This window comes from Oryzias melastigma, linkage group LG21 (assembly GCF_002922805.2).
Source record: "Oryzias melastigma strain HK-1 linkage group LG21, ASM292280v2, whole genome shotgun sequence".
Lineage (NCBI taxonomy): Eukaryota > Metazoa > Chordata > Actinopteri > Beloniformes > Adrianichthyidae > Oryzias > Oryzias melastigma.
In genome coordinates, this window is record NC_050532.1 from 15,131,300 (window position 1) to 15,145,706 (window position 14,407).

The window sequence follows — 14,407 nt, forward strand, 5'->3', positions numbered from 1 at the left end:
CAACAGTGACCCCACGGATTTAATGAAATTATGTGCGAACTCACTTACACTTCTTACAAAGGGGGGGAGTGCGACCGACGATAAGATTTAGGTTCTTAAAGTAGCTAGCTACGAGCTAGCAAAACAATGCAGCAACGTGCATTTTGACCGAACATTCTACGTGTTTCCTACATGAATTTCCATCAGTTTTTGTGCAGGTTTAACGTGAATACGTGCGATTAACATCCGCTATCTTTAAAAACATGAAATCTTAATAAAAACATACATCAAAGAACCAAACTAGCATGTCTCTCATGAGTTGCTAGCACCCTCTTTAGCACACAGTTCACGGTTCCCAGCCTGATTTCTCTCTATTAAAATGCGATTCCTGTCCTGTGATGATTCCTCTCCATCGGATTATTTTGTTGTCAAGGTTTTTGAAGTCGACTGTAAAACACTGCGTCTCCTTTTGTTACTCTTTCGGACCTCCGTCATTCATTACTCCAGAAGATTCGATCCATAATGAAGGCGCATGTCTGTCACGCCGTCTGTCACATGACTTCCAATCCAGTAATATATGTAATTGATTACAAGAAAACACACCGAGGAGGAGGAGGAGGAGGATCGTGATAAAACGATCTCTCAGAAATGACAGATTGTCAGCTTTGGAGATCATAAGACGGTTTTATATCGTCATATTGTCCCTCCCCTAACTGAAGCTGGCTGCAACAAAAAAAATCATTTTGAGCTTTCGACCTTCTCGCTTTTTTTCTCTTTCATCGACCCTTTTTGATGTTCTTCTTTTTTTCTGATTTAGCGACTCCGATCAGCTGATTCACAGAGAAAAAACTGTTGCAGTTTATTCTTATTCAACGGCGTGAAAGCTGATAGTTCTGAAAAGGTTTAAAATATAATTTTGAAAGGGTTTTCGAAAGTTTAGGACATTTCTGCTTACTCAACCGGCGAAAGTTACGATTTCCGTTTCTGGCTACAGATTGATTCTGACGGCGTCTTGCGCGTGAACAGAGGCCCCTCTTTTAAAGGCTTCAGCGTAAACATGGCTTCAGGTCTGAAAGGGAACAGCGCTGTCTCCCGGTGAAGACATCATGCTTTGCCTCATGCATGGAATCACTGATGTCTCTGGAAGCATTCGCTGGTTTCTGTGACGTTTATTTTTCAAAGAGTTTTTTCTGCTATAATTTCTCAGAGTCAAAGAATGCAGATTTTCAGTGGAGATTTTAAATCAGAGAAAAAAAACATGAACGGGAGGAGAAGGAAAGGATTAAAAACATATTAATAATAATGTGAGATAAGCCGGGTGGATATACATGTCCTGCTCATTACTCTGCCTCTTTTTGTATTCTATCTGGAGCCCTGAAGCTCAGGCTGAAGGGCAGCAGCAGTTCAGTAGGGTCAACATTTACCACGACAAGTACAGCTTCACCTGCACACACCTGAGCGGCACCAGTGCTGCTTGTGTTGAGAATGACTTGCTGTGACTCCCTGCAGGATTCCACTGTGATCCCTCACCTCATGTCTCTGCTGAGCAGCTCCCACAGAACGCAGGAGTACATCACACAGATCTTCTCCCACTGTTGTAAGGTACCAGCAGACGAGCGCTCTCTGGTGAAGGGGCTGCAGCCGGAGCCACTCTCACTCTGGTTTGTTTGTAGACGCTGGAACATCAGACGGTTCTCTTCAACCACGGAGCCATCCAGAACATCTCCCCCATGCTGATCTCCCCCTCCTATAAGGTATTGCTGCAGTCATGCTCACACAGATAAAACTTACCAGGCATACGCGTCTCATTTCAACTAATCGTTCACTAAGAAGCCATGTCAAACTGAGATGCAGTTACTTCATTTAGAGAGTACATTTTAAAACAGACTTTATACATATGTATGTTGGGAATTCCTTCTGCTGTTGAATGTAGCAAGTCGTTTTAATGTGAATATGGTTATAAAGATTTCGTTCTCACATGTTGAACTCACCTCCCGGTGTGCGGTCCGTCCATGTCTGGGTCAGGTCCGGATGCAGGCGCTCAGGTGTTTCTCCGTCTTGGCCTATGAGAACGCTCAGGTCTCCATGAGTTTGGTCAATGGTAAGGCCTCCACTAGTGAACCTTGTTGTTTCTGTCCGTTGTTTCTGCAGCTTTCTGCTTGTTGTTGTTTAGTCGTGATTGATGGCGAGCAGCTCCCACAGGTTTTTGTCAGAATGATGCAGAGAGACCAACCTATTGAAATGCAGCTCACAGCAGCCAAATGGTGAGGGATTCAAGGCATTTTCTCTATTATTGAAGCATATTTATAGGTTTCAAAGGTATTTCTCGTGTCTTTGTGGCAGTTTGACCTACATGTGTCGAGCAGGTGCCATCAGGACAGACGACGGCTGCATAGTGCTGAAGGTAGGCTCTTGGAAACCAAACCTATTGGTCCCACTGGCTCGTCTCTAAATCCGACTCATGCTGTGTGTGCAGACGTTGCCGTGTCTGGTGCGGATGTGCAGCAAGGAGCATTTGTTGGAGGAAAGGGTGGAGGGTGCAGAGACGCTGGCATACCTCATGGAGCCAGACGTGGAGCTGCAGAGGATCGCCAGCACCACAGATCATCTCTTGGCCATGTTGGCCGACTACTTTAAGTACCCCAGCTCCGTGTCGGCCATCGCTGACATTAAGAGGGTAAGACTGATCAGACTCGTATTTGACAGAAAATTATGTTGTCAGGTTTGTCAAAAGAGCATAACAAGACTGGAGCAGAACTGTCCCGTTCTGACAGATGGAGACTTGGGACCCAGACTTGGGTCAGACTTACAGACTCACTATAATGAAAACAGTGTATTTTTAACATCTTCTGGTGGCATTTTTCTCATGATAGAGGACACATTTAATGAAAATAATGCTTAAAAATGTGTTTTTGAATATTTCCTAATTCAACTCTTAGTGAATGGGGAGTAGAAAAAAATGCAATTTAAAAAATGTAGCTGTTTTGTACAAACTTCCTGCTCCACATCTGAGCTGGAAACTGGATCAGAATTGTACAACTAGATAGATCTGATGTTGCTCACTGTTTTATTCAACTATTACTAGGACAGGGCGATATATCGATTCAATCGATTAATTTGAATTTTAGGTTTTTAGACTATTTATCTTTTTTGAAAATCGAGATTCTATTTTCCCCGTACTCTGCCCTCTTGGGCTTCCGTAGTCCGGCATAAAGTCAGCTCTAAAGGGCAGACATGAAAGCTGCAGCCAGCAGAGGAGATTCTTCAGTGAGGCAGAGAGAGGGAAGAAAACCTTGTTCCAAAAAAACAAAAAACGCTCTTGCCACAAGAAGCCCCGACCGCACCCACCACCCCCGTCTGCTAATCGTCTCTGTGTAGCGGTTAGCTTTGGCTGATGCAGCAGTGGGACATGCAGTCATTTCCAAACGGACCCAGACAGGACTGAAGGATAAAGCTGCTGGTCTACAGCAGCAACAGAACCTTTAATAAAAGCGTTGATTTGAAGACACACTGATGCTAGCATGCTACGATACTAGCCGCTAATGCTAACGCACTTTCCAGTGTGTTGTCTATAAATGTAAACACAGAGGATCGGTTTAAAGTCGGTCGTTTTCACAGAACAGACTTTAAGACGAGGAGGATAAATACAACATGAACTCATAGAACATTTATAGAACTGTATTTTATAAATATAATAACAGTCATTAATCCACTTTGTATTAACTTTATTGGTAGTCTCTTTGTACCATTAGAGAGCTGCATCTTTACTGTCAGTGATATCATGGTAAATATTCAAAACATTGAAATGTTTTTAATAGGGATGTCCCGATCCGATCACGTGATCGGAAATCGGGGCCGATCACGAAGTTGGGGACTCGATCGGAATCTGACTCCTTTGTCCGATCAGGATCGGACATTTATTTTCATTATGATCAGAGCTTTTTATTTCATCTTACCATTCCGTATAAATACTCCACTACAAGTCTCCATGTCATGAAAAGATCACAAAATGTCATCACCAGAAAACGCAGCGGAAAACGGCAGCAGCTCAAGCAGAAGGCTAACGTAAACAAAGCTAGCTAGAAAGCTAACTTCCGGGATCAATAACTCTTTTAAAAACGCTTTAAACTGACAGCAAGTGTCTCTATTGGTTTGTCCTAACACAAACAACAATCTCTAAAGGCATTTCAACCGAAAAAGACAGTTTTTGTTTCTTTTTAATGTGAAGCTCTTCATGCTTCACAGATGGCTAAACAGCAGCTGCTAACTGCTACATGCTAGCGCCGTGATTTTACTCCTTAGGACCCGAGCTGTCCTTTGATATGCCTGTTTTATTTATCTGACAGAGAAATAACAGTTAAAAAAATTAACTACTGTGGTAATAAAACTGAAAATGTGATGTCTTAAGAACTTAAAAAAATAAGCACATAACCTTAAAAATAACAAAATAAATAAAACTAATACTTGAAAACTAATAATGATATAAGCTATTCATGAACACTCGTCAAATGTTATGCTAAAACAAAGTCATAATTTATGTTTAAGAATTTTAAATGAGGACAGGAATCATACTTGGTCAAAAATGTTCAATAGCTCTAAAGATGTTAAAGCTAAAGTCACTAAACTTTATCACATGACTAATTATCACTTATAAAACAAGAATTTTTTTTTTTCCTAGTTTATATTTGCTGTATTTTTACTTGTTTATTAAAGCTACTTCACAGAAGTGTTTTATTTAAGTTTTTAATGATAAAAGAAGGTTATTAAAATATAAACGAGGGACAACACTAATCTGTTTTTTTAATTTATCCATGTTTTAAATGTCTTATAAAAGTATCGGATCGGGACTCGGTATCGGCAGATACACAAAATCAAATGACTCTGAATCGGATCGGGCCCAAAAAAACCTGATCGGGACATCCCTAGTTTTTAAGCTCATTTTTTTATGATTAATATAAATATGAATCATCTGGAGAAAGAATTAAAAAAAGAGCATTTTAAATCTATTTAAATTGAAAATCGAATTTGGAATGAAAAAAATCGAGATTTTTTTTTTTGGCCATATTGCCCAGCTCTAACTTTTACTGTTAGGTTGTGAGGGGCTGTAAGCTACCGGGAGAGAGTGTAAACAAAGAGTTGATGGGAAATCAGTGCAGGCTTACTGCGGGCCAGCAGTCCCGCCCACACCACAGAGGTGAATTTCTAATGAACTCCTGCAGCGCTGCAGAAATGTCTGAATTTTGAGAATCTATTTTTGAATGAAGGGGAAGGGAGAGGGGAAGAATTTGGATTGGGCCTAAATTTCATAGACAGTTGGAACTTGACTAGAGACTAAACTTGAGATTAGAGGCAAGAAATGCACATTTGATCCATTTCATTTTTTTCTTTGAGACGTCACTGTCAGGTTTAAAGAGGAGAAGCTCTCTTTAGGTTCTCCAGAACCTGAACTAGACACTAGGAACAGATGAGGGTTTAGTGCATGTGCAGCAGAGCTGTTGATGGAAAGAAGATCATTCATTCAAACAGAGTCTGTCCAAGACACTTTGATTGATTTAAAGGAGAAATACTCAGAAATGTAAAAACTAAATGATTTATTATTAGTTTGTTCTCTTTCAGAAGAAAAATGACACACAGACATGTTAAAAACTCAAACCCCCCCCCCCCAAAAAAAACAGAATTTTCATCAGAGGAGGACTTCAAAGTCTGCTCATCTTTAAAGTTAACCTGACCTGGACATCTTCACGCTGGGACACAGACAGGAGCTCTGGGCATGTAGATACAACAGTTCTACAACCCTTACAGGAGCTCCACAGTCACTTCATGGAAGACATAGGTCCACATGCATAAGCAATGTTTCCATCAGAAACTCAGCTTGGAATGGTGGTGAGGTTGACAGAGGAACAGTTTTTGAATTACCAATTAAAAGTACCGGCTCTAAATCAGACTCCACGGTTAGATTGTAGTTTTGAAGATGGTCTAAAGGAGCAAGTTTTGATTTTCTGCCTCCTCACTATCAAAAGTGCTGCTTAGAAAGGTGGAAATGAATTCATATAATTCATCCAAACCAGAAAGTACTGAGCCCTCCCTCAGCCTTCATGTGGCAGCCTTTCTGTCTGCTGCTCTCAGCATTTTGTCCTGTTTCTGTCTGCAGCTGGACCATGACCTGAAGCATGCACATGAGCTACGACAAGCTGCCTTCAAGCTCTACGCATCGCTGGGCTCCAATGATGAGGACATCCGTAAAAAGGTTTCCTCGGCTTCCCCCTGTTATCATGAGCACTTCATTCTGCTTCATGGGTCTTCATCCTGCTTCATTTCTGCCCGCCTCAGATCACAGAGACGGAGAACATGATGGACAGGATCGTCAGCGGCTTGTCAGAGTCTAGCATTAAAGTACGACTGTCGGCGGTTAGGTGAGATGCTCATCCATCCACTCACACATCCACATGAAAGAAGAGCAGATCGATGTTTCGACTACCACAACTCTTCAACCGTTAATGCAACTAACGAAATTCCATCCGATTCTGAAGATAACATAAGAACATTTTACAGAAGTGATGTGTTTATGCAATCAACTTTAAAGGGTAACCAAACCCTAAACTAACATTTTTCTCTGTTGACCTCTATAAATGGGGCTTTAAAAGTGCTCTTTGTTGGTCATTGCCACATTTTTGACACGGTAAAATAAACTTGTTTAATTCTTGAAAATATAGTCTTAACCCGTCTGTGTGGTGCCCCCTACAGGTTGAAACGATGTATTACGTTTGAATTTTGTGATTGGTCAAACCAGGGATTGGAAACTCCAGGCCTCGAGAGCTGCAGTGTCTGCATAAATTCCAGATATCCAAGCTCTACTCATGACTGATTACCTGGTTCAGGTGTGTCCAGCCAATCAGAACATGCCAGAGCAGGGATGTTGGAAAACATGCAGGAATGCAGCTCATGAGGCCTGAGTTGCCTGTCCATGGGTCAAACCATGTAAGTTCCATGTCATGATCTGCAGCTCCAGTGAGGATAACTGTCCTGTTCCCCCAGCCCCACCCCTCTGACTGGATTCCCACATTTCAGGTGTGGGCAGAGTCAACCTCCGACTTCCCTATTTGGTTGCCCCTTGATCAACTGATTCAGATGTGGAGAGAATCTACTTTGCTCTACATCATATTATGATATTTGTGTAAATGTTGAAGCGTTTACATGGTGACGTTCCGGTGTTAAAGGATTAACAAGGAGACCCCAACCTGCCGGAACAGATGCTCATTTTTGCTGCTTGTATCTTGACCGTAGCCACTCATTTTCAACCAAAGCATTGGCACCTCTGCACCTCTTTCCCACACTCTGTTGTTCTGGACTGCTGACCTTCTCCACCCTCTCCCCTCTGCTCCCTGTAAGCTCACCCTTCTTCTGGAGTTTCTCTCTTTTTTACTCAGAGAGTCAGTCTTTCTGTGGCTGACCTTCATTCCTCTCCCTTCCATAGCAAACCTCCACCACTCTAGATGTTCCTCCACCTGCTGTCACTACAGATCACAATATCATCTGCAAACGTCATGGTCCACAGAGATTCCTGTCTAACTTCATCTGTAACTTCTCCATCACTTCCTTCTCACCTTTCAGTCTGCTTTGATCAACACCCTCTCCCCTCTGGAGATGCCCTGCTGGATTTCCTCATCCATCTCCCTCCAGAATTTGACATCGGAGCCTCTCTTCATTATCAAACTCCTCCTTCCCAGCTTTCCTATTCACTCCATGATCAAACGGGGTCTACAAGTCTTGCTTTCTTTCATCTGATCACTCTCTGGAGATCAACCTTTCTTCTTTGCAGCATGTCGACCAACTCTCTGTTTTTCCTCTCTAAGTTCCTACATTCACAGTTCTCTTCCAAGTCTGTCTCTCACACCTTCCTCCTCTCGTTCTGCTGGAGTTCAATGCCCTCCAGAATCCTAACCAATCCAGTGCGAGAGTTCTGTTGGCAATTTACATGTCTGATTGAATTTGATTCTACAATAAACGCCGTTCCTGACACTTTTTTGTGGACTTGAGACTGGAGCACCAAAGCTCTGGGTTGTGCCTCCTGGTGGTTGCATTCACAATGAACCAATGCAAAGGCTGCAGAGATCCTTCCTTTTCTTTAAACGAAACAAATACTTAATGTCAGAAGAGCCAGAGTCTTGATGCTGACCTCAGCCTGGATCACATGTATTTCTGTCAGAACTCTAAATTTTCAAAGTCATTTAAATCAGACATTTTTGGGGGTTGTAATGCTGTGGGAGTCTTTAAAGTGCTATGCTTTTCATGCAGATATTGCTGTGGGTTTATGGACATCCAGTGTTCTGTTTGTGCAGATGTCTTCACAGTCTTTCACGGTCTGTACAGCAGCTCAGAACTAGCTTTCATGACCATGCAGTCTGGAAACCCCTTATGAAGGTCAGTGTGGAGACGGCAAGCCTGCATTCACTAAAGCTGCCTTCTGTCCATAAAATATGCTTACTTCTGTTGTTTGTGTGTAGCTGCTTCAGAATGCTCCAGATGAAGTTCTGGTCATGGCTTCTTCTACACTATGCAACCTGCTGCTAGAGTTCTCCCCCAGCAAAGAGGTCAGTTTAAAAACCATGCAGCTGCCTGAGAGCTCTGCCTCTTCATCAAGTGCTGTTTCATCCTTGTCATCCCGCTCTGGTGGCAGGAAACAGTTTTTTGATTTGTATTTTTTTGTGGAAGTGAGTGAAGACAAAAGTGGAGAGGATTCTGTCAGATCTTTCTGTCATGTCTGGGACTCATTGAGCCTGTTTAAATGGAGCTCTGGTAACGCGGCTGCATGAATGTCTCTGTAAATATAGCTGTCTGTGTGCAGAGCTGCAGCTGGTCCATGTGCGTTCATGCATGCAGCTGCAATGCAGCACAGATGTTGCTTAGTGACAGCTGTGTTAACAAATGCAGTGATATCAGGAAGGCTGTGTGTAACATGCTTAATGTAGCTGCATATCTGTTGGTAAGTGAATATAGACTCGTAGGTTAATGTAGTTGTGTGTAATAAAAGTAAGCAGAGCAGGACAATAACATACAGTATTCTGTCTGGTCATGCTCTGTCCTTTTCTTTTAGTTCTCTCACTGTTGCAGTCACTAAGATCTGTTTAGGAGACGAGTCAGCAGCATTCACAGATGAGCAAAGGAAAACCTCCAGTTAATGAGCAGAGTCACTTCAACTCAGCTTTTTACTCACCTTGAATCACAAATCTCTTCTTTGCTTTTATCGACTCTGTGAACACTGAGTGTGTGTTGTGTGTCTGCAGCCCATCCTGGAGTCCGGGGTGATCGAGTTACTCTGCAGTCTAACGCAGAGTGACAGTCCGGCTCTGAGGGTGAATGGGATCTGGGCCCTGATGGTTGGAATTTCTCCCATTTTCCCTTCAAATTGAAGGTTTAGTGATTAAAGTGTTGAGCTATCTTCATGTGTGTGTCTGAAGAACATGGCATTCCAGGCTGACCAGAAGGTGAAGGTGGAGATCATCAGGTGTCTGGGCACGGAGCAGCTCTTCCGCCTGCTGTCTGATCCTGACAGCAACGTGCTGATGAAGACGCTCGGCCTGCTGCGCAATCTGCTGTCGACCCGGCCGGTACAAATCTGCACAAGTGTCACGGGGAAGGGGGGGTGGGGCATCTGTAAACGGATGTTTTTCTCCCCCACGCTTGACAGCACATTGACCAGATCATGACCTCTCATGGGAAGCAGATCATGCAGGCAGTGACCCTCATCCTGGAAGCAGAGCACAGCATCGAAGTCAAAGAGCAGGTGAGAGCTGTCTGCCGGGGGGGGCTCAGTGGCAGAGGGGGAAGCTTGCTGAGGATCCATAACAGTCATGTCTGTCCTGCAGACGCTGTGCATCCTCGCCAACATCGCTGATGGAAACACAGCCAAAGACCTGATCGTGACCAACGACGACATGCTGCAGAAAGTCAAGTACTACATGGTACTGTCCCTCCGATGAATCTGAACAAGCAGGAGAATCTCTGAGCCCTGTTCTTTCATAAAACCTCTTGAATTTCATTGATAGGTCTTTTATCAATAAAGATGAATTACTCTGGGATGATTAGAATCTTTTTCCCAATGAATGGAACATGAAAATGTTTTTCTGTCTTGTGGAGCGTTGACCTCTGCTTCCTTCTCCCTCCTGCAGGGGAACTCCAGTGTGAAGCTGCAACTGGCTGCCACCTTCTGTGTGTCCAACCTGATCTGGAATGAGGACGATGGTGAGGCTTCAGAACCACATTAAAACTCTTTATTTACCCTCCAGTCTGGGATCTCCCAGCATTGCATTTTAAGTACTGACTCTTAAATAGTAGAAATGGTTTCTTATCAATCTGAGGATCTGCAGAAACGTTCCTCCATGACACTTGGAGCTGGTCAAGTCTTCTTTTGGTCAGACGGTTATTCTGGTTGAGAAGACTCCCACCTATAGAAAGCAGTTTGTCCTTCCTAATCTGTTCCTTACATCCCTTGAGTTGAAATGTTCTTTCCATGATGTTGCATCCAGCACCTTGAAGCCTCCAGTCTGCGGCTGATGCTGCGTCCGCCACAGCGACATGCTTTCTCTCATCAGGTCTTTCGGATGACGGCTCAGGCACACACAGAATGAGGCAAAGGAATATTCCTTTCATTGTGGATGTCAAACCTTTATTCAGGAAAGAAGCTTTGAGAGTTTTTCTTTAGAAAAAAGAACCGATTCAGTGATCCCAAATTTAAAAAAAGATCCATTTGGAAAATGACGGAAGGAGTTTGAAGAAACTTGTGATTGGAACAGAGATGTCAAACATTTTGTCTCCATCATTAAACTCCATCCATTCATCTTCTTCCGCTCATCCGGGACCGGGTTTAGGGGGCAGCAGTCTAAGCAGAGATGCCCAGACTTCCCTCTCCCCGGCCATGTTTAATTTGATCTGTTATGGGATGAAACGCTTCAGCTGCTGCTTCTATTGGTTTTCCCTTTCATGCTCTTTGAACAAGACCGGAAAAAGCTTCAATGCTCTAGAAGCTTTATGTCTGTAGAGACTCTCGGTCATCCAGCTCACATTCTCTTAGGATTCTCCCTCTCAGACGTGCTGGATATGTGGTCTTCAGGAGCTCAGAACTTCAGTGAACTTTCAGACTCTGTATCTGTTCATCTGTACAGTTGATGGTTTTCTTGAAGGGCTTCTATCTGAGGTCAGTGTTTGGTATTCACTCATGGTGTGAGTTGTTTTATTAGCAGTAGCCTAAAAGGCTCCATTTCCTCATACTGGTCATTTCATGTGTCACATACTTACTTTTCCTTGTTCTCTTCTGATGATCTTCCAAACACCTGCATGTTTGGATTTGGAAATTGTTCATTACAAGCAATCAAAGCAAGAATGATGTGTAAACCAGACAACCAGAAGTTTCTGAGGCACCTTTAGGAGTTCTCATCAGGTTTTTACCATCGTGAACTTCATCTTCTTCTATTGTGGTTGTCTCAGTTTGTCTCTCCATCTTCCTGTGGACCTCCAGTACTTAATAATATTGACTGTATCAGAGAACTAAACTGAGAACTAAAGAGTGACTCTGACCCTCCTGGCCCCTTAAACAGGAAGTACCTGCTGGTTCTAAGAATCCAAAATCCCATAGAGAACTGAACAGCTGATCAGCAGTCATTCTATTGGTCAGAATAACAGTCCTTTCTCTGATACATTTTTTGACATGTTCTTAATAAATATTTTTTCCTGTTTTTCTGTAGTTCAAGTTATTCAAGTACTAAACTGACCAATCGGATGCCTCAGTAAAAGTAGGTGGATCTTGCTGATATGGGGTCAAATCAGGATCAGCTTAAACTGAAAAAAAAACAGATTGAAAACTTGAAAAATAGACATTGTAACTGAAAAAAATGGAAAATTTGAAAACAAGACATTGTAAATTTGAAAAAGAACAGAAAAATTGAAAAAGACTTTTGAAAATAAAAAAAAGTATAAATTAAGAAAAAAAAATCATTTGAAAAAAAAGTAAAAACTTTAAATAAATCTTTAAAATTTGAAAAAGAAAAAAATACTGAAAACCTGAAAAAAACTCTAAATGTAAAAACTACTGATTGAAAAAAAATATCCAAAAATTATTCAATCAGAATTGAAACTGAAAACAGAACTAAGAGTGAAGATTATGGAAAAAAATAAAAATTCAAAACAGCAGCTGTTACGAATACATTTTAATCTATTTGTATTTTTACATTTATAGTTTTTCTATTCAAGTTTTCTGTTTTGTTTGTTTTTTTTTTTCTTTTTTTTGTAATATTTTTTTATGTTCTTATTTTTTCAAATGTACAATGTCTTGTTTTCAAATTTTATTTATTTTTTCAGTTACAATGTCTATTTTTCAAGTTTTCAATCTGTTTTTTCGTTCACTTTAACTGATCCTGATTTGACCCCATATGCTGACCCCATACCAACATGAAAAACTCTTGACAGACTCCGTGTAGCCTGCTTTCAAGTAGTGGGAGTTGTGGCCTTCCAGCAAGTGATTGCCATAGAAACGTTAAGCCAGACTAACTTGGGCAAATCTCTGGTTACTGACGACGTAGAGCTCCAACATGGAAACATCAGTATTGTTAAAAAATGGCAACTAAATTGGCGTCCCTGTGTTGGAAGTGTTGGTGAACCATCTTCTCTGGATGATGACACTCAGTCCAGTTTTCTGATACAGTCAGGTATGCAAGTCAATGCAAGAATTCAACTCACAAGATAGTCTTGATTAGAGTCTTGAATGGCTACGGAGCCCCCCATGTTGGTGTAAGTGTGTGTGTGTTGGGGGGGGGGTCCTGAGTGTTTCTCAGGTTGCCTCTGTGTGTCTCAGGTGCTCAAGAGCGTCAGGACAAGCTCCGGGAACTGGGTTTCGTGGACGTCCTGCACAAGCTGACCCAGTCCTCCGACCCCAACCTCAGCGACAGGTATGAGCACATGCACGTCTGAGCGTGCTGGTGGGTTCGGCTGCTCACTCCTGTCTGTGCTTGTGTGCCGCTCAGGGCGAAGACGGCGCTGCAGCAGTACCTGGCGTGACTACAGGGGGCTGCGATCCTCTTCTGTGAGATCCACGTTGAGTCTGAGGGCTGGCGCCCGGCCTCCGGCTCTGGAGATCTCCCAGCCAGCTGGTTGCACTGAGACGCCTCCTTCTGGTGGTCTGGAGCTGCCCCGTTTCAGCAGCTGGCTCCCCCCTGAACCCATCCACATGCTCTGAGACTGCTGAAGATGAGGCGGGGGGGTCAGGAGTTATCCTTTGCTCTCTTCTTTTCTGAGGACTCCCCCGTCTGGGCGTGGAGTATTGAGTGGAGCCTGGGAGGGAGACAGCAGAGCCTGATACTGTCTCCTCCCCCAAACTATATAAATATATATATATATATATATATATATATATATAGATATGAAGCATAAATATATTTTTGAAGGTTTATGCCCCCTCCCCCATGAGATCTGGCCCCTCCTGCACACACAGGAGGGAGGTGCACCTGTCACCTTATGATCTCAATGGGAGATGTAGTTTCATAGCTGAGCGTGCAGCTCCACAGGACCCCCCCCAGACTGTCTGCTGCGTGGTTGGAAGGAGCCCCCCCACCCCAGCACCCACAGGCCCCAGCTCTTTTCCTGTCAGACTCCTCACGCTCTGATTGGACGAATGTTTCCTCAAATATATGCAGACGTGAACATCCTGTGTGTGCAGCCTTCTTTCTGTGTGTGGGGGGGTCAGAGCTTCATAGAAAACATGTCTTTATTTCATCATCCAACCACAACTTATAGAAAATACATCTGAATGACACCCCCCCTCCCCCCTCACAGCAGGGACACTGTCATGCAGAAGTATAAAAAACTCACATGCATTAACGACCCCCACCCATACACCCACCTCCTGTGAAAAAGAAAAAAGAAGAAGAGATCACAGGAGGGATATATCTAGGGCTGGGTATCAATAACAATTTCCAGAAAGGATTTGATTCATAACAATCTTAATCAATTCCATTCCCATTTTTTCTCTTTAGATCCACTGAAATCAATTTTGAGTTTACACATTTCGATGCATTTGTTTAGAAACACATGAACATCTACTATATGTTTTGAATATATTTGTATTAATCTGATCCAGTTCACATACTGTAAAATGTATCAGTGAAATAATGAGATTGTTAATATCATCCAGTGTTCCATGGATTCTCTAAAGGAGAAGTTCTAACTAAAATGTTCAGATCATTAACATGTAAACATTGTTCTGCTTCTCCTGGAGGACGTTTCAGTTTGACCACTAGGTGGCGATCGCATTACAGCATTACACCTCAATCCAGAAGATGAAGAAAGTAAGAGGGAAAACATTGTTTTAGACCACAAATAGTTCTTATTTTCCTTTTGGCTTTCCCTTCAGGGGTCACCACAGCGAATCAGTTTCCTC

General features: G+C 42.6%; 1 protein-coding gene across 1 annotated transcript in view; it reads left to right on the forward strand.

The window, feature by feature from the left end:
- Positions 1-13,676, forward strand: part of armc8 (armadillo repeat containing 8) — a 17,290-nt gene extending 3,614 nt beyond the window's left edge. The window contains exons 6-22 of the mRNA XM_024260496.1: positions 1,489-1,581; positions 1,653-1,733; positions 2,005-2,080; positions 2,153-2,243; positions 2,323-2,383; positions 2,456-2,656; positions 6,131-6,226; positions 6,310-6,392; positions 8,319-8,400; positions 8,484-8,570; positions 9,264-9,356; positions 9,438-9,587; positions 9,668-9,763; positions 9,846-9,941; positions 10,149-10,221; positions 12,827-12,920; positions 12,996-13,676. Coding sequence (XP_024116264.1) covers positions 1,489-1,581; positions 1,653-1,733; positions 2,005-2,080; positions 2,153-2,243; positions 2,323-2,383; positions 2,456-2,656; positions 6,131-6,226; positions 6,310-6,392; positions 8,319-8,400; positions 8,484-8,570; positions 9,264-9,356; positions 9,438-9,587; positions 9,668-9,763; positions 9,846-9,941; positions 10,149-10,221; positions 12,827-12,920; positions 12,996-13,029 — 1,587 coding nt within the window. The 3' untranslated portion in view covers positions 13,030-13,676. The remainder of the gene's footprint in view (positions 1-1,488; positions 1,582-1,652; positions 1,734-2,004; positions 2,081-2,152; positions 2,244-2,322; positions 2,384-2,455; positions 2,657-6,130; positions 6,227-6,309; positions 6,393-8,318; positions 8,401-8,483; positions 8,571-9,263; positions 9,357-9,437; positions 9,588-9,667; positions 9,764-9,845; positions 9,942-10,148; positions 10,222-12,826; positions 12,921-12,995) is intronic.
- The last annotated feature ends 731 nt before the right edge of the window (positions 13,677-14,407 follow it).